The 20041-nt window shown below is 37.0% G+C and overlaps 1 protein-coding gene across 4 annotated transcripts; it reads left to right on the top strand.

Annotated features, from left to right (window-relative positions):
• The first annotated feature begins 885 nt into the window (after nucleotides 1-885).
• LOC127794877 (zinc finger CCCH domain-containing protein 67-like) lies at nucleotides 886-18591 on the top strand. 4 transcript variants are annotated; one of them, XM_052326149.1, is made up of 7 exons: nucleotides 886-1812; nucleotides 2039-2098; nucleotides 2302-2325; nucleotides 3242-3364; nucleotides 3542-3808; nucleotides 4519-4788; nucleotides 18164-18591. In XM_052326149.1, exons 1-7 carry the CDS (start codon nucleotides 1006-1008, stop codon nucleotides 18383-18385), a joined length of 1773 nt encoding a protein of 590 aa, XP_052182109.1. In that variant the 5' UTR covers nucleotides 886-1005; the 3' UTR covers nucleotides 18386-18591. The 4 variants fall into 4 exon arrangements, with proteins under 4 accessions (XP_052182109.1, XP_052182108.1, XP_052182110.1 ...); XM_052326148.1 differs by having other exon boundaries at nucleotides 2033-2098; XM_052326150.1 differs by lacking the exon at nucleotides 2302-2325 and having other exon boundaries at nucleotides 2033-2098.
• The last annotated feature ends 1450 nt before the right edge of the window (nucleotides 18592-20041 follow it).

Genomic DNA, 20041 nt, shown 5'->3' with positions numbered 1-20041 from the left:
ATTTAGCATATTATAATTTTTGTCAGTTTTATAGGAGGTTAATATTTGATAAATTATCTATTGGTCTAATTTTATATATCAAGTAATACATATATAAAATATGCTCATAACATTTAAGTGCCCTAATGTACTATTTTTTATTTCTTTCTACTTGAGTGGGTAATGTATTAAAATAATTTTTTAATGTACTACCTTATCTATTTGTTACCATCTTAGAATGCCTTTGCAAATCATTAACTCTTACAGTTAATAATAATTTGACTTGACGAATAAATTAGACAGAAAGAAATATGATGTGAAAAATTATGTAATTTTTAATTAGCACGTTATTTTTCAACTTATGTTTATTATCTAATAATGTTTTATAATATTTTTTTAATTCTTTTAAGTTATCAATTAAAAGACACATGAGTTATCTTCATTTTCATTCAACTTATTCACTAAGTTATCATTTAATGATTTTTTGATGAATTAAAAATTAATTCTAAAATTGTAAGGAATGTGAAAGTTTGATATAATTTTTTTAATTTATTATTTTAAATAATATAATTTAAATTTTGTGATTTAAAACAAGACTTATGTAAATGTTGTTTTAAACATTTGATTTTTTAAATTCAAAATTAAAGTAAATTTAGGCTGAAATCCAAGTAAGAAGATCAAATAATAATATCCAAACTTAAGGTAAAGGAGATATTTTTATGGACTTATTTTTTTTTTAATTTTTACAGATTAAAAAAAAATTGGTGGAAAAAACAAAAAGTTTACAACATAATAATTAATTAGGTACAAATATATGGATTAAAGAGCAATAAGCGAGAGAAAGAGAGATCTCTCTCTCTATCTCTCTCTACATGTATATATATATATATATCTCCATATTTCTCTCTCATCTATTTCAGTGTTCTTCTGTCTGTCTCTCTCAGAAGTTCAGAAAGCAGAGCGGAAAGGCGCTTTCTCTGTCTCAAAACCAAAAGGCTCGATTAGGGTTTGAAATGTGGAGGGACAATGGAAGGCTTTGAAGGAAACTCTGCCCCAAAACCCTACACAGATGAACCTCAGCACCACCAATCTCATGAGCGGCCGGAACTAGGGTTAGGGTTTCAGTCCCCAACTCCTGTCCATCCTGATCTGAATCCCTGCCCTCTACCTCCTCCTGGCGATCTTGATCCGCAATTCGCCAATGAAGAACATCGTAATCAGAAAGTCGGCGATCAAGAGATTCGCAATCGGCAAGCCGTCGAGGAAACGCTTCAGAATCATCAGCAACCTCTTGGCGAAGAGCCTCAGAATCAGCAATCCGTTGGCGAAGAGCTTCAGAACCAGGAAGAAATTGAGGAAGGGTTCCATACTCCGCAGTCCGATGGCGAGGAGGTTCTGAATGAGCAAACGGTTAATGAAGAGCTTCAAAATCTGGTCCTTGAAGAGAGGGAAAAAGTGAGCGAGGATGGTGGGGACTCCGAAGGGGACGTCGGCGGAGCAAAGAGCGAAGGCGATGAAAAGGGTACTCTCAGCGGAGTGGATGTTGAAGGCGGGGACGGAAAGGAGACCGACGACGGTAAGGGTAGTGGTGGTGCTGATAAGGGCAATGAAGATAATAACGGGAGTGAGAATGAGAAGAATGATGATGATGATAACAATGAGAATGTTGGAGAGGAGATTAGGGTGGTTGGGGGTTTAAAGGAAGGAAGATTTAGAAGACCCCATTATCCATTGAGGCCTGATGCTGACGATTGTTCGTATTATATGCGACATGGGACATGCAAATTTGGCTCGAATTGCAAGTTCAATCACCCCGACAGAAGGAGAAATCAGGTAGTCATCTACTTATCTTGTTTTGTTTTTGTTGTCTCTTTGCGATTTAACAGTTTTGTACTGTTCCTTTCTGCGATGGGTTTTTGCTGGTAATAAGACCTGGGAATTTTTGGGTATTCTTACACTGGTTTTGTCTCATTTTGCTGACGGCTTCATTCTGATTGTAATTAATTGACTGCTTTATGGTGTTCTGCTTCTCATGTTACTGAACGCTGCTAAGGAGCAGGTCAGAGAGAAGGATGAAAACTCAGAAAAGCCCGAGCAGAGTCAGCAGACTGAATGCAAGGTTACTGTCATAATTGTTTGTGATCATGCATGTTTTGTATACTTTGAAAAAACAGTACGAATTTCTCATCTCGTTTGCTTCTAGTTAAGGTTTTTACTAGCTTGAACTTTGTTTGTCTGTCTATTGGGATATCTGTCTCTCTTAGTGCTACTGTTAATATTTTTTCTAGTACATCATTGACTAGGAATATTATGTGATTTCAGGTTGGAGATCTTCAGATGCAACAAGTAACATTTTTTAAATTGATAATTTCCATAATGCAAAATATGAATTAGATTTCTAATATGCAAAATTGTTATGGTTATGCTTGCATGCAGTGTCGGTATATTAGATCCATTGTAACATTCCCTTCTCAGCTCAAATTGATTAGTCAAGCTTGAGTTGTAATATGTGTCTACAGTGTGATTTCTTTATTTGTGACATTACATATGCAAGAGATACCTAATAGGCTGGGCTGGGGAAGTCAGGTTGGGTGAGAGAGAGTATGCATTTGCAGATTGTCTGCAATGGTCCAGAATTAATGCTTCAATGCGTTAAAGACAAATGGGCTAGGAAATTACAAGAACACCCCCCCCCCCCCCCCCCCCCCCGGCGGGGGGAGGCAACCGGGCTCCCTGTGCAAAAAAATAAAAATAAAAATAAAAACAAGAGAGGGAAAGCAAATAATTGACCAATTGTAGAAATGGTTATACTAGTTCATAATTCAGTGTTGTTTGCCTTGTACAGAGTATTATATTTTGAGAATATGATGGCCATTTCTTTCTATTCTAGAAAAGACAATATTAATGTCAAGTCCAGGCACATCCATGGAGTCAGAGTTAGATGACTAGCCCAGTTATTGGAGAACTTACAGACAGTATTTGATTAAAGTTTCTAATGTCTCAAATAAATAATTTTTTAAGTTTATTGCAAACATTTTGGAGGTTCTGGTACTTATAAAATGAAATATACTTTGTTTTTTCCTGAAGTTCATAGACTTTGAGAGGGATAAATTTTCTCAGGTGTGGTACTTGCATTAGACTAACATGATGATGTTTTCTTGGACTTCCAGTATTATTGCTGGTTTGGCAAGTAGTGTATGAATGTCCTACTTTTGTTGTCACTGATACCTGTTCTTGTGGTGTTACTAATGAGTTACTGCAGTACTACCTGAGCACAGGAGGGTGTAAGTTTGGAGATGCTTGTAGATTTAACCACAGTGGAGGAAAAACTCCCATTCCTCCTCCTGCTGCTGAGCTCAACTTTGTGGGTCTGCCAATCCGGCCGGTATCACTTCTTGTCTATCATTTCAAAAGTTCACTTAATCCCATCCTTGATACTATACAGAATTTGATTTTGTTCGTGGCTCATGACTTTTAGGCCATACAGAATGTATTTTTTAGTCATTTCCCTGTCTTGTGGAGTTTCTGTGAAATATGCTCACAAGGTTAAAATCCAATACAGGGAAAAAAAGAGTGCCCCTTCTACATGCGAAATGGCTCCTGCAAATATGGCTCTAATTGCAGGTTTAATCATCCTGATCCTACTACAGTTGGAGGTGATGCACATTCTGGGTATGGTAATGGTGGATCTGTTTCCTTGCAAGGTGCATCCCAATCAACTTTATCCTGGCCCTCACCAAGAGCATTGAATGAGACTGGTCCCTTTGTCCCAGTGATGTTTTCACCAACCAAGAATCTTCCTTCGCCAACTCCGGATTGGAATTATCAGGTATTTTGTTACATTGTGCTACAAATTTTAATCAGGTAACTTATATTGCCTTGAGCAATCATCCTCAGCACTACTGTTTGTCTTGTCTTGAGCTGGCGGATATTTATATGGCTCCTCAATTTTAATGGGAAATAGTACTCTTGATTGCTTATATATGCGTTCATATGGCTGTTATCTACTTTACCTCCCTTGCTGCTGCTCTTTGCTTTTGTTTGATGTTGCAGGCTGTTTTTAGGGAATTACATTTATTATTGAATTGTTATTTCTCATTCAATCCATTATTTCTTTTATTTTGTCTATATCTTACATAAATGCTCAAATATGTTCAACAAATGTCCTTGAGGATCATTGCTTTATATTTAAAATACAAGTATCTGCTAAATAATTATATTTTTTTACTCTAATGCCCTTTGCCTCAATTTTTGTGCCCTATTTTTTTTGATTGTGTGGTATTAGCTTCACGTTTTTTGTGCATTTCTCCTTTGGCCATTGAGCTCGCATTCATAATAGTTGCAGTTCTATTTAGGCAATGCAAGATCATTCTTGTGCACTGAGAATTTTTTTCTTAGACGAGTATTTAATATGCTGCTGATAAAGAGTTGTACTGCATATTTACCATACATTTCTGCCCTGCCCCCTTGCCCAAGAAAAGGGAAATAAAATCCCATGTCTCCCCTCTAATTTCCTCCTCTATTTTGTGGCTTGTTAAGGCACCTTTATACGCACCACCAGAGAGAAGCCTGCCTACACCTCCAGCGTTTGCCCTCAGTAGTCCAGCTGAAACAAATTCTTTTATGCATCATAAAAAGCATATTCCAGTTGATGAATTCCCTGAACGACCAGGCCAACCTGAGTGCAGTTATTTCTTGAAAACTGGAGACTGTAAGTATAGATCTGGATGCAAGTTTCATCACCCCAAGAATCGGATACCAAAGATGGCAACATGTGCTCTGAGTGACAAAGGCCTCCCACTAAGACCTGTAAGTCTATTTCCATCTAAATCTTGTATGTGCTAATAAGATACATGCTTGGGAATGCTGTCATAACATTCTCTTCTAATTCCATGCTTTAATAGTATTCTGCCTATATTTCCCATAGGAGTTGCAGTTGTTCGCCATCTACTTGGAATCTTCTTTTTTGTCTTGTTGCTATTGAATTAATATCCTCCAGAAAGCTCGGGATAGATAGTTCTTGTACAAGAGAAAGAACAATCACAAACTTTAATGTCATTTGGTGAGATCTATCACAAAAATTCCAAAAGTTACTTACAACAAGAACAACATATCCAGCCTTTATACCACTATATGGGGTCGGCTACTTGAATTCTAGACTTCTTTGTGGGTTATGTCCCAATAGATGGTTTGTCTAGAATTTATATTTGGATCTGACTAGGTTTTACGCTGGCTATCGGCTACCTAACGTAACTCTCCTTCTTTATCCGGGCTTAGGACTGGTAGTGGATAATATCCCTTGGCAGAGTAATAATGAAATAAAGTTTTAACACCATCTTCATATGGAGAAGTTTCATGAGATGGTGGTGAATGAAGATAATTGATATAGTTGTGTTCCATCACCAAGTTGACATGGTAAAACCAACAAGTACAATATGAAAACATAACATCCAAAAGTTACTTATTAGGAAAAATAATAATTATAAAAAAATCAACTGTATAGACTGCACACTAACATGTGTTTCTCTTTTGTAATTGCCTACAAGGGAGGAGCTAGGGCCTGTTCATTTGTGGAAAATGTTTTCTGTTTTCCATCTCTAGTTTTGATCTCTGTTTCTGCGTTTTCTTTTTGTCATGACTTAGATGAATTAGAAAGTTATTTTTATTCAGTTGTTACTTACAGTTATGAATTAAGAGTAGTTGAGTATTATTTATAGTTAATTTATAGTTATGGAGTAGTGGAGAAGTAGTGGAGTGGTAGTTACGCTGTAAATAACTGCCGAATAGGTTTTGAAACAAGCTTTGAGATAGCTGAAAAGCTTGAATAATTAATTCTAGAGGTACGAATGAAAATATATACACCCTAGCTACTAATAATTCTCCTACTATTTAGGAGAAGATATAAACTATCTATTTCCTAGAAAGTAGGAAAATTTATCTCCCAAAACTTAGGAAATAAATTTAAACTTATACAACATTTAAACTCTAGAATTATCTATTTTTTAAATTGGAACCGCATCTAGATGATCTCTCGATTCTTCTTATCACTTTTCTAAGTTCTCTAACACTCCCTCTCAAGTTGAGAAATAGATACAAGTCATTCTCAACTTGTGTCATGGTCCTAGGGTTTAGCCTAGGACTAGAATGGAAATCAGAAGGATCCGATTCATTTAAGGTCAAGAACAGAATGTGTAGAGGGGAAATTGAAGAAGAATGGGGGAGAAATTAGAGAGAATGGAGGGAGAATAGTAGAAGAACGAGAGAGAGAGTTTAGAGAGAAATGAGAATTAAGAATTCATTCAAATCAAGTATATCATCTCTTCTTATAATGGACTTTTTTATAGGCATAATAGCTAGTTAACTAATTTCTAACAACATCCTAACAGCACCCATGTGCTTCTAACAACTTGTAAAAATATCCTAACAAACCATTGCAACCCTATTACAATGATGTCCTTCTATTATTCCTTGGGTCATGACAATTCTCCCCTCCTTGAGAGAGTTCTTATTCCCAAGAACTTGCAACAACTATTCATTGTTTTTCATCCAATACCCACTTTCTCAATCCGTTTCATTCTTCTTTCTTGCTTTCTCCTTTTAGGCCTCTTCTTCTTCCTCAATCTTAAGTGTCTGATATCAATCCCAGGCGTAATTTGGCCTAGAACTTCAATGGGAGCAACTTGATAGCATTCAAATCCAATACAACCCACCTTCTACAATACCTACCCAATCAAGCTTGATCTCCAATCTATGCACATGATCAGCAAATTCCGGACAGGCATACTTGGTAGCTGAAACTTGGAGTCCAACGTAAAGACTATCCATGTCCGTAACATCCATTAGTAGTTCTTTACCATCCAATACAAGTAAGAATGGTAGACCTTCATCCTTAGTTGCAGTTATTGTCTTTCCTTTCAACCCACAACCATGCTTCGTTGCAGAAATATCAACAACATCCTCAAAACACAGCAATGGAGGATTGTAGACTTGCCTTGGATACTCATACCAAAGGCTGTTTGTGAACATTAACATTAGGAGCTGCTGCAACTTCAATTCCAGCCAACGATTTCTCAATGATTGACACCTGGCCAAGTGTCTCAGCACTAGTAAGAGTGCTTGAGAGGCTGTTAATTGATTGAGTGCCATCCTCCAATTCCTTTTCCTCACTCTCTTCCTTAAAGTTGAACTGATCTTGTTGCAGAATCCCAAAAACATCACCATTGAGAACTTCTTTTCCAAAGGAATCGGTGTGTTCCTTTAATTCTCCTTTTGCCTTTGTTGCCCTATCAATTTATTCATTACAAATTCCCTTTGGATAATGCCATTCACCTTTAATATCATTTCTGATGTTGCACTTCTCCTCCGGCTGCTCCATTTCAAGGAATTCCTCCTTGTTAAAACTTTCGCAATAATCATCAAAGTATTCCACCGGAAAGTTGTAATGATACTTCTTAATCAGTATCAGCGCAAACTCCTGCAACTTTTCACGGAACATGCGACCAAATTCTTCGCATTCTTCATGAATCCAACTGCTTGCTTCCTTGCGCCTTAGATTGAATTGATTATCCATTTTCTTTTCCCATGTTTGATTCTCTTGGCTACACTGCCCCTTATCCCCGTTGTTGCCACCTGAAAATGCAGCCTTCTTTGGCTGCCATTGGGGCTCCATTCCAACTGAAAATAAAGTATTATTCTGCTGCAATTGAGACTCCAATGTCCTCGTATACTACTCCCCATGGCCTTACGAGCAAGACATCCCCCTGAAAATGCAGTATCCTTTTGGTGCAATTGAGATTCTCTCAGCTTCATCCTGATGTCATCCTCCATTAGAATACAATTAGCTAGTGGAATTGCCTGGACTGCTCGCCTCCTTTGATTAATTTTGATGCAACCAACAGAATTCTCTAGAATTGAGAATTCCTGGTTGAAATTGTTTATGAATTGGCTTCCAATTCCGTCAAATTTGTTTCGGCTTGCTGACCCACACTACCCAGCCTTGGAAATAGCTGCAATCCACCTGCTCTTCTGCTTCACAATAGTCGCCCAAGACAAGCAATCACCTCACCCAGTTAGCGATCTTCAATTCTCCAGCAAACTGAATAGATGATAAGTGAACAACTGAACAACAAACTGAACAACATATTCGATTCTACCTTCTGTCACCTTCGTAAATTAGCTGGCATGGCTTCAACGGATCTGATAAGTGAGTTCGCCCAGCTTGCTGCTTCGCCTTCCCTGTTCGATAACCACGTCGGCAACAATATCCCCAAAAATCGATCCAAATTCTCTTAGCTCAATCACCGTCGAAGTCCTCCTCCCGAACTCCGAGCCTCATTACTGTCCAACAGATACCTTTTGAATCAGATCGGAAGCTCAATTTATCCGCCTTCAATCTCGATTTGCAACTGCCGCAACCCACCCAATCACTGTCCACTGGTCGCGACCACTGGCTCGGTCTTGTAACTTACTGGAATTGCTTCACCTTCGAAATTCAATCTGAGAGAGGCTCACCCATTCCGAATTTGCTACTGGATGTACTTCACCTAACAACCAACGTGTACTCACTTGGGCCATCGGAATTGGCTTTGCCTTCACATGTTGGTCCCAACCAATCGTGGAAATCACTGTCGATTACTATAGATCAACAACTTTTGGGTCTGATCACTCACTCTGTGTCGCCTTTTGGATTAGTTGGCTTTGGATGTGCTTTAGCTCTGGATCGCCTTCGAATTGCTTCCAAGATCGCCTAAATTCTTTTTCTAAGATCACCTTAATCCAACACAGTAGTTGAGATCCAACCCCTATGTTCCGCCTTAATCAGCTGCTAAAATTTTCGAAATCACAGTCGAGAAACAATCGGCACACCTCTAAGTTTGCCTTCAAAATTCCAAACCGAACTACAGTGAGTTTTCCAAAATCACCGCCGAGGATTGCCCGGCTTGAATCTGCTTCGGCATTTGGAAGAGCCAATCGCAGTGGATTCTACGACTGGAAATCTTCTAGTTCGATTCGACTATAATTTCTAATCAACATGAAGAATCGACTCCTTACTCACTACAATCTTAACGACTGGATTGTTTCTGGAAGTTGGCTTATTCGATTGTTAGAACTCCGATTCCGTTGAATTCACCGGTCACTGGAATCGTTTGGGCTGAGTCGCCTTTTATGCAATGACTTGGATCCAGCCTCTAGGGAACAATCGCCACAATTCGCCCTGATCTGCTATGTGATTTTGTCAAGTCGGAATCAATCAACAGAATCATCTCCAGCCTCCTTGACTTGGGGCCTTAATCACCGAAATTAATTTCACCGATCTTCAACTCGAATCAAAACCACAGCCAAGGATAGACTGCTCTGATACCATTTGTCATGGTCCTAGGGTTTAGCTTAGGACTAGAATGGAAATCGGAAGGATTCGATTCATTTAAGGTCAAGAACAGAATATATAGAGGGGAAATTGAAGAAGAATGGGGGAGAAATTAGAGAGAATGGAGGGAGAATAGCAGAAGAATGAGAGAGAGAGAGAGAGAGAGAGAAATGAGAATTAAGAATTCATTCAAATCAAGCATATCCTCTCCTCTTACAATGGGAATTTTTATAGGCATAGTAGCTAGTTAACTAATTTCTAACATCTTAACAACACCCATGTGCTTCTAACAACTTGTAAAAATATCCTAACAAACCATTGCAACCCTATTACAATGATGTCCTTCTATTATTCCTTGGGTCATGACAGCTTGCCAATTAGTAACTCAAACCCTGGCCTTGTAACAACTTTTGTGAAAATATCAGTTACTTGATCAGTAGTTGGAATATAGGATAAGCTAATTCCTCCTCCTCCAATTTCCCTTTTTATAAAACTCCTATCAATTCTTACATGTTTCATTTGGTCATGCTGAACCAGATTCTTCACAATACTGATAGCGGATTTGCTATCACTATAAACTTCTGTTGGTCGAGATAAGGATATTCTCAAGTCTTCCATCATCTTTTTCAGCCAAATTACTTCACATATCCCTTGAGCAATAGCACAGAATTCGACCTTGGTATTGCTTCGAGCCACCACAGATTGCTTTTTGCTCCTCCAAGTAACCACATTACCCCATAACATGATGCAATAACTTGAAGTTGACATGTTATCCTCATGTGAACTAGCCCAATCAGCATCCACAAAACATTTAATTCTTCTTTCATTAGTTTTCTTGAACATCAGCCATTTCTCAGTTGTTCCCTTAAGGTATCTTAGAACATGGAACACTGCATTCATATGCTTTTGAGTAGGGGAATGCATGTATAGACTTATGACACTTGCACTTGCTGCACATGCTATGTCTGGCCTTGTAAGTGATAAATAAATTAGTCTACTAACCAACCTTTGGTACCTTTCTTTTTCAACAGGAATGTCTTCTTTTTCTTCAACATTCCAACCCTTTCCCAAAGGAGTACCAGCTGGTCTGCATGCTAACGTCCCAGTTTCCTTTAACAAATCAAGTGTGTACTTCCTTTGAGAGATGAATAACCCTTCTTTACTCCGAGCCACCTTCATTCCTAGGAAGTATCTCATGACTCCTAGGTCTTTCACTTCAAATTCAGTCTTTAATTGCTTCTTCAAATTTTCAATTTCTTGTAGGTCATCACCTGTCACCATAATATCATCAACATAAACAATTAGTATGGCCTTTTTTCCTTCTACCGTGAACTTTATAAACAGGGTATGATCAGTTTACCCTTACTTATATCTCAAACGATTGAGAGTCATGCTAAATTTCTTGAACCAATCCCTTGGAGATTGCTTTTATCCATATAGGGATTTCTTTAATTTGCACACATTTCCACTCCCAATTTCCTATTCAAATCCTGGAAGTATTCTCATATATATCTCCTCATCCAAGTCACTATTCAAAAAAGCATTTTTAATATCAAATTGAAGTAAAGGCCAATGAAGATTAACAGCAAGGGAAATTAATACCTGAATTGAGTTGAGTTTGGCCACAGGAGCAAAAGTCTCCTCATAGTCGATCCCATATGTTTGAGTAAACCTTTGTGCAACCAATCTTGCCTTGTATCTTTCAACACTTTCATCTGCATTATGCTTTACTGTGAAAACCCATCTACAACCAACCACCTTTTTGTTTGACAGTAGTTTAACAATCTCCCATGTGTTAATTTTTCACCAAAGCACTCATCTCCTCCATACTTACAGCTTTCCACTTAGGATCACTCATAGCCTCTTGAATATTCCTTGGAACTGCAATACTGTCAATACCTGCAACAAATCTCTTGTACTGAGGGGATAATTTAGCATAAGTCAAGTGATTAGACATAGAATACTTGACACAAGATCTTACTCCTTTCCTTAGAGCAATAGGCGTAGCCCAATCCAAATTATCACTGTCGGTACACTCATTTTCAGTGCTTTTTTTGATAAAGCAGCATCTGGAAGTGATGATTGGTTTTGTTGTGCCTCAGGATGGATCTTTGGGCGTCTAGAATACACTTGCAGAGGATGTTTAACTGCTGAATATGGAGTTGGGACATGAGGTTCAGCTGCAATATATGACTGAGAGTAAGGATTAGGAAAAATAGGAGATCAACTTGGAGGATCTGCCCTTATACTATCAAAACTAACAGGCGGAGAGGCCATAAATTCTCCCCCTTGAGAGTATAAGGGCAAAGGAGAATCAAGGGAAGGCAAGAAAAAAGGAGAAGGCTCCGGGAGGGATGAAGATGTAGAAACTGAAATTGGTGAGGGGTAAAACGGGTAGTCTTCATAGAATGTTACATATGTGGAGACCAAGACTTGCTGTTTGAGAGGGTTATAGCATTTGTAATCTTTTTGGGAGGGAGAGTACCAAATAAAGATACATTTAAGGGCCTTGGGATCCAATTTGGTACGGTTGAGTTAATTATTGTGAACATACATAGTGGCAAGTGCAACCAAAAATTTTTGGAGGAAGAGAATATAAGTGGCTAATGATTGGGTAGAGAGAACAAAGGACAGTAAGGGGAGTCTGAAATTTTAATCTTTGAGGGAAGTCTATTGATCAAATATGCAGCTATAAGAACTGCTTCCCCCCAATAGAAATGTGGGACATGGGTGGTGAACATCATAGCTCGAGCCATTTCTAAAAGATGGTGGCCTTTTCTTTCAACCACACTATTTTGCTGTGGGTGTTTATGGACAAGAGCTTTGATGTAGAATACCATATTCGAATAGATAATTGGTAAGGTCATGAGAGAAATATTATCGACTGTTATCAATACGAAGAATTTGGATGGAAGTTTGAAACATATTTAAGATGAGTTTGTGAAATTTATTAAAAATGTTGCAAGCTTTAGATTTTTTTCTCATAAGGTACACCCAACATGCTCTAGAATTATCATCAATAAAGGTTATAAACCATTTAGAACCATAAATATTAGGGGTTTTAGATGGTCCCAAAATATCACTATGAACTAAATGGAATGGTTTAGATGGCTTATAGGATTGAATTGGATGAGAAGAACGAGATTGTTTGGTAATGGTACATTGTTCACATGAGAAAGTTTGATTTTTATTGATGAAAAAATGCGGATACAAGAATTTAAGGTAAGAAAAACTTGGGTGACCTAAACGATTATGCCACAACAAAACCTTGGCATCGGTTGTGGTTGTCAAAACAACCTTATTTGTAGAAGAAAAAATCCTATCCTTTGTCAAATAATAAATCCCATCCTTAGCTTTAGCATTGCCAATCGTCCTCCCCGATACTTGGTCATGAAATAAACAATATGAAGGAAAGAAGGTCACACAACAATTCATATCTTGAGTAATCTTATGGACTGACGGTAAATTGCATCCTAAATCGGGTACATGTAAGATTGATTTAAGTTTTAAACCAGAAATACAAACTGTTCCATATCCTTTGATTGGAGAAGTGGTACCATCAGCCATTGAAATGTCTATAGGATTGCCACACAGAGTGTATTCTGTCATTGAGCGGGTTGAATAGGCTATATGGTCAGAAGCACTCGTATCCACCATCCATGTATTCTTAGAGAGTTTGTTGGAATTTAGAGAGTAATAGGGAGTACCTTGATTCAGTTGCTTGTACAAGGTCTGAATCTGCTCCTTTGATAGGTTAAGGCTGGTACTATTTCCTGCTTAGGTGCATCAGCTATGTAAGTCGGTTTCCTATGAATTTTCCAACATGTTTCTTTGGTGTGATATGGCCTTTTACAGTGATCACACCACTACTTTTCCCGTCCTAGGTTCCTTGGTTGACTCTTTTCTTGTTTAAAACTTGCTAAAGCAAAATTTTGACGAGTTAAAGGTGACTCACCTTGCTGATTTAGCATTACCTTTCTTTGGCTTTCCTCCCTCTGTACCTCAGCGAAGACTCCTCGAAGTGAAGGCAGAGGCTTTGTACCCAAGATTTTGCCTCTTACTTCATCCAAATCATGGTTAAGACCATGTAGAAAATCAAACACACGATCTTTTTCAATCATCTTACTATATTTTGTACTATTCGCAGAACATTCTCAATTAATGGTGTAGAATATATCCATCTCATGCCAAAGTTCAACCAAAACATTAAAGTAATCAGTAACATTTAGGTTACCTTGTCGTGTGGTCCTAATCGCAGATCTGATCTCAAAGCATTGGGACGAGTTCTCCAAATTTGAGTACATGTCTTGGACCGAATCCCATATTTCCTTTGTGATTTTATAGAATAGATAAGTTCTTCCTATTCTAGGTTCCATCGAATTGATCAGTCAGGCCATTATGGTGGAATTTTTGGCTTCCCAAGTGTCATATGTGGCTGCTGTGCTCGGTGGAGGAGGAATAGAGCTAGTTAAGTAACCAGTCCTGCCTTTTCCCTTGATCACCAACATAACTAACTGAAACCATTCCCTAAAGTTACTCCAATTCAACTTATGGTGAGTAATCTATATGAGAAGAAAAGATTTGATACAGAACTTGAAGGCTGATTGATCAGAGAACTCGTGGCAGAAGCCTCGGTTAGAGTGGGATTAGGTTGGGTATCATCCATTGATGAGACAGGGTGTGAATGGAAGAAACAAATAGAGCTGCAAGACTTGGACGGAAGAATCGAATAGAGGTTACTTTAGGATCGAAGAGCAGGCTCTGATACCATGAAACAAACTTTGAGATAGCTGAAAAGCTTGAATAATTAATTCTAGAGGTATGAATGAAAATATATACACCCTAGCTGCAAATAATTCTCTTACAATTTAGGAGAAGATATAAACAGCTACTTCCTAGAAACTAGGAAAATTTATCTCCTAAAACTTAGGAAATAAATTTAAACTTATACAACAATACAACATTTAAACACTAGAATTATCTATTTTTTAAACTGGAACCGCATCTAGATGATCCCCCGATTCTTCTTATCACTTTTCCAAGTTTTCCAACAGGTTTATATAATGCTATGCCACAGTTCTGAGAGAAGATGTCAGATCAGAATTTGAGGAATATCATATTTCTAATTTCTCCCTCATTTCACTCTGTTTCTCCCCACTTTCTGTCTCTCTCCCTCATTCTCTCTGTTTACCCTTATTATTCTATCTGTTTCTCTTTCATTTTTTTTATTTCTCTCTCACTTCTAATTCTATTTTCAAAGTAGACCTTAGTTAGGACTAGGGTCCTGACATTTGGTATCAGTGCAGTCTTTTCTCGACTGTTGATTCAGAGCACTTCCTTGGCCTCAGGTCCAGCTTTTTTCAGATTTTCTCCATGGTTGATGGTTATTAAACACTCGAAGCTTCTATGGATAGATTTGAAGGGAAAATGGACGAACTCATGATTATGATGGCCAAATGGTGTTAGGTTAGTCTTCCAACTGAATTACTTTCTAAGGAATATTCTAATTCAATTATTCAAAAAAGAAAAAAGACCAGTCCCTGCGATAGTTGGAGATCCAGCCTTTTACAATGAAAAATTGGCTCAATCAATTTTTAAAACAAACAGTGTTGAAATGAGTTCCATCGCAGTTGCCAAGAAACCAGAAGAAGAGCTAATAAATCATGATGTGCCTATTGAGAGGTTGCAGGGAAAAAAATGAAAAACTGTCCAATGGACTGACAGGGAAAGTAAAGGCCATTGCATTACCCCTGGTGCCTAGTCCATTGTCTGAAGGACTGGCTAATGTCCAGGATTGGAACTCTGGGAGGTCTCCTATGTGTCATGATCTGACCTCGATTAAACAGGGGTGCTTAGTGATGGAAAGCTGTACTCGAGTAGGAAGAAAGAACACCCGATTAAACAGGGGTGCTTTCTCATAATTTTATTGAACTCAAGTGTGGTATATTATACACAAAGCCCTCTGAAATATCTCCTAAAATACAGGAATAAAATTTGAACTTAAATCTCTGCTGTAATGATCTTCCACAAACTGTTTAATCCCCCCATTTTTCTGAACCATATCATCTTATCTTGTAACCTCTTTTTATCTCTTATCTCCTATCACTTAACTGAAAAAACTCCCAACAACCTTACCTTATCATCTTATCTTCTATCACTTTAATTTGAAACACTCCCAACAGCTTTATCACCTCTCTCTCAGATAGAGATAATCAAGATTCAACTTTTAATCTTTACAACAAAATCCTAGCAGGAATTCTCTCATTGATGAGCAGTTTCAAAGTTTTAAGGAAACTTGGAGACAGAATGTAACTGGAGGAAAGCCAAGGGAAATAACTGAAGAAATTAAAAGATTTGCCATCGGGAACAGGGCTCTTGCTGCTTTGTTTGTTCATACTACAGTTGGTGAGTTGCAGCGCCAAATTAGGTCTTGTCTTGCAGAGAACTTTGAGTTCCTTTCTATCATTTGAGATGATTTTTTTGGAGATATCTTGGCAGCAAACGATGCAGAGGATTTGGTCAAGTGGCTAAACTCCGTTCAACCCTTGAGTTTGTTTACTACAAGAGAAGGATGAATCAGATAGTGAAAGTAGGGATTGGATGAAGAATGAGTGGCCAATTACTATGATTTCTTGAGAGGAGGAATGTCACGATGCAGATGAATTAGGAAGTTATTTTTAATTCAGTTGTTATTTCCAGTTATGAATTAGGAGTAGTTCGGTATTATTCTAGATAATTTGCAGTTATGGAGTAGTGAAGTGGTGGTAACTGCTGTAAATAACTGCTGGATAGCTTTATACAAGGCTATGCCATAGTTTTGAGAGAAGATATCATATTAGAATTTAAGGAATATTAGAATTCTAGTTTCTTCCCCATTTCACTATGTTTCTCCCTACATTCTGTCTCTCCCTCATATCTCTCAGTTTTCCCCTATTATTCTGTCTGTTTTTCCCCCATTTCTTTCTATTTCTCCCTCATTTCCAATTCTATTTTCGAAGTAAACCTTAGTTAGGACTAGGTCCTGACACTTTTCTACAGAAAATTAAAGAAAAATGAAAATGTGTTTATTTTTGTCAAACATGAAATCACTTTTAGACTTCAAGAAACAAGAAAACGTGTTCAAAATTAAAAAAATTTCTACAAACTAAAATTAAGTTAAAACAAATGCTGACCTAATGTAAAACAAAATTAATGGACTCCATTGGCGGCAAAGGAACTGTGATGGTGAAGGATTTGTGACTCAGGGTGATAGTCAGTGACTCGAGGCAATGGTCAGAGGCAAAGGAAATAGTGAAGCTCATGACAGATCTCTGACGATGGGCAGCAAAGGGTCTGTGAAGATGAAGAGGAAAGGTTGCTGAAGGAAGCTGAAGGGTAGGCAACGGTCGGTGATACATAGTGATGGTTGGTTACTCACAACAAAGGATTTATGACCATCGGCAGTGAAAGACCTTCAAACCTGAAGATGAGAGGTCATGGAGAAAGAGGAGAGGACAGCGACGGTCTGCGACGATGGACAATGAAGGAAGAAGTGAAGCTTGGCTCTGCGACAATCGACAAATTGGATTGTTCACTTCTTGTGCGAAGTTGAAGGATGAATGATGAAGGAAGACACAAAGAAGAATGATGAAGGATGAACGATGAAGGGTTTTGTGGAGATGGATGCTACGAAATGTGAACTCGGGGCTATCCAAGGGGAAACCATGTTTTCCCTTTGAAAAAATTGGAAAACACAATACCATTATAACAAAGAAAACGCTAGAAAACATCTTTTCTGATATCCAATACAAATTTGGAAAACAAAAAACTTTCTGTTTTCTAATTTAGAAAAAAAAAAAAACAATTTGAACGCAGTGTCTAATTTATATTTCTGTGGAAAATTTTTCTGGAAAACTGCTCCAGTTTTCTGTAAGTGAACAGCCCCTAGATTTCCCCAAAATTTTTTTTCAAGATATGGAATTTGTCTACTACCACGTTTCTAATATGATAATGAATCAGAAATGAAGAAAAATATGGGAACAAATATTTGAATTGTGGTTCAAAATTTTTTTGAGAAACAGGCAATGCTAGATAACATAAATTTAAACATGGTATGTGTGAAAAATATTGAAAATTTTAAAGACTTTATTATAAATTATTCAAATACTATCATGATTCTTGACTTGTGATACATGAAAATACTATACATGAATAATATCTAGAGAAACTTGTATGAACGATAGATGCTATTGTTGAAAATTAGGATTTAGGAGCATACCTGAACTTTTCTCTTTTGTTTCCCCGCTAGATCATGCCAGGCATTTTGAGAAACATATTTTAAACTGTTTTCTCAATTTCAGACTGGAAACATGTAGGAACCATTTCATAGAAGTTGTTTGAAATTTTGTTGAGGGTTAATTTTCTTCTGGTTAATTCCTCTCTATAAAAATGATAATCCTGAAATGGGTTTCAAATAACATGTTTGAAGTTAAAAAAATTAAGTGTGATGGTTATGTTATAGGAACATGAGATTTTCTTGGCAATAAATCAAACATAAACTTTGTCTCAACTAATCTTGTGAATCAGTTTGCCGGATAATTATAATCCTGCATGAATTGTAGGGCCATAGCACACCCCTTCACCTTCATAGGATAGGCCATATCAAACATTGGATTATCTTCATTTGTTGCTTACCTGTATATATGTAAGAAAATGGAGTTCTACTTATTTGATTTATTGACTTGCAACAAGAAGATGAGCTCATACATCCTAAAAGTGTCAATTAAATGCAAATTTGCTTATCTTATCTCATGCTGGTTTGGGGTTTTCATGATTTAGGATCAAAACATCTGCTCGCATTACAGCCGCTATGGCATTTGCAAGTTTGGGCCAGCCTGTAAATTTGATCATCCCATAAATTATGGCCACTCAGCTTCTTCAGCTGTGTCTGGACCAGATGTACCTTCACCCTTTCGGAAATCAAGGACAACAGATGGGGCTAGAGCAGGTGCAGGTGAAAATGGAAATGACACTCGGATTCAGCAGCCTGTGTATGAATGAATAGTTCCATCAAGAGAACTCTTGGTGTTGTAGGATTTTGAATTTAAAAACTCATAGACATGGATATTGCTCTTTTAGATGATGGCACGATGTGTTGTTACTTGTGGGTTATGTTACTACTAGCGCAAGCAAAATCAGATGTGTAAATTATCTCTATATTTAGTGATTATACTGCTGATAAATTAGTGGTAGTTGGTTGAGACTTATGCAACTGGTTTTGGTTTTCCCCAGTCCGTTCAGCTTTCAGGTGTACTCCTGGCCTCTGGCCTCTCTGGCTTCTTGCATAATAATGATCATTTTGATATGTTTAACTATCCCTAGTTATGTCATGTTAATGCTGGCCGTTTCTTTGCTCCTCGGGAAACTGTTTCTTGTTGGTGAGTTCTTATTAACTGGAAGGATAGAAAATAATATATGTATATATGTTCATATATCGCTACCTTTATATGCAACGTGATCCAGTATCATGTTAAACAAAATAATATGCATATATGCCTCCGTTTGGGTGGGTTGAGCTATATATATATATATATATATGCCTGTCATACATCGAATGGTCAGATAAATGATATGTTAAATTTATATTAGTGGGTCATGAGTTCAATTTTCGTCTTGTGCAGTAAGATAGTTTTACACCTATGATTTATTTCTTCTGTTGAAATCGAAAGTACGAGTGGTGGAGGTTATGTTAAGGCGGTCATCTTTAGAGTGTTACCTAATATTGTAATGCTTCGTATATAAAAAAATAAAATAAAAAAAAAAGACCTAACTTCCAAAGCCTTCAAAATGTGAAAAAGAAAAAAAGAATTGAAGCAAGCTATTACAATTTTAAAGAAAGATCCATAATAACAAATTTTTAGAGCAATTAATATATAAATGCTCAAAGTAAATTAGCATTTTTTATCTAATACAATTCAAGGAAATATTTCAACTGTCGGTTGGTTATGTCTCAGTTTATTGACGCCTGACTTGGTTTCTGAAAATTTTAAACCACAAAATTGACTACTACTTGGGGAGAAATTAGAATTTAGGGATTTAATTTGATTCTTATCGATTTTGTTATTTTCTTGCTCAATTTGAGAAGAACTTGAGGTAAGGAGCAGTGGCCACGCAACAAGCTAGGCTGCTGGTGTGAGTGGTGTAACCAAAGAAAAGAAAAGCCTCCTCATTATATAGTTTGAACCTATGATCCAAGTAAGGCCTGGGAGGTGGTGTTTCCACATTTTAAAAACGTTTCTTATATTGAAATATTAGAAAATATTAAAAAAAATATTTTAAAGTCATTTTTATAATTCTAAAAATGTTTTGAAATTATTAAAAAATATAAAAAAAACAAGGTTTCTCATTTGGAAACACGTTTCCATTTGCAAAAAAAAATAGAGGCAGAATTTTTTTTGGTTTCATACTCAAATTTTATGTTTATTTTTAAATTAAATAGTTATTTTTTATATAAAAAATTTCTATATTATTTTTATTTACACATTTTCATTTCATATCATATATGTTTTTCGTTTTTATTTTCATGGTAACCTAAGTTTAAACCCAATACTATTCTAGTAATATTACTTAAAAATAATACTATTTTAATTAAAAACTCCAATATTTACCCCTTTTTTTTTCAATTGGCGGAACAAGACAAGACGACCTATTGGGTTC

The sequence above is a fragment of the Diospyros lotus genome, chromosome 2 (genome assembly GCF_014633365.1).
Source record: "Diospyros lotus cultivar Yz01 chromosome 2, ASM1463336v1, whole genome shotgun sequence".
Lineage (NCBI taxonomy): Eukaryota > Viridiplantae > Streptophyta > Magnoliopsida > Ericales > Ebenaceae > Diospyros > Diospyros lotus.
Note: the sequence above shows the minus strand (reverse complement) of the source record. Positions and strands in the feature narration are given on the sequence as shown.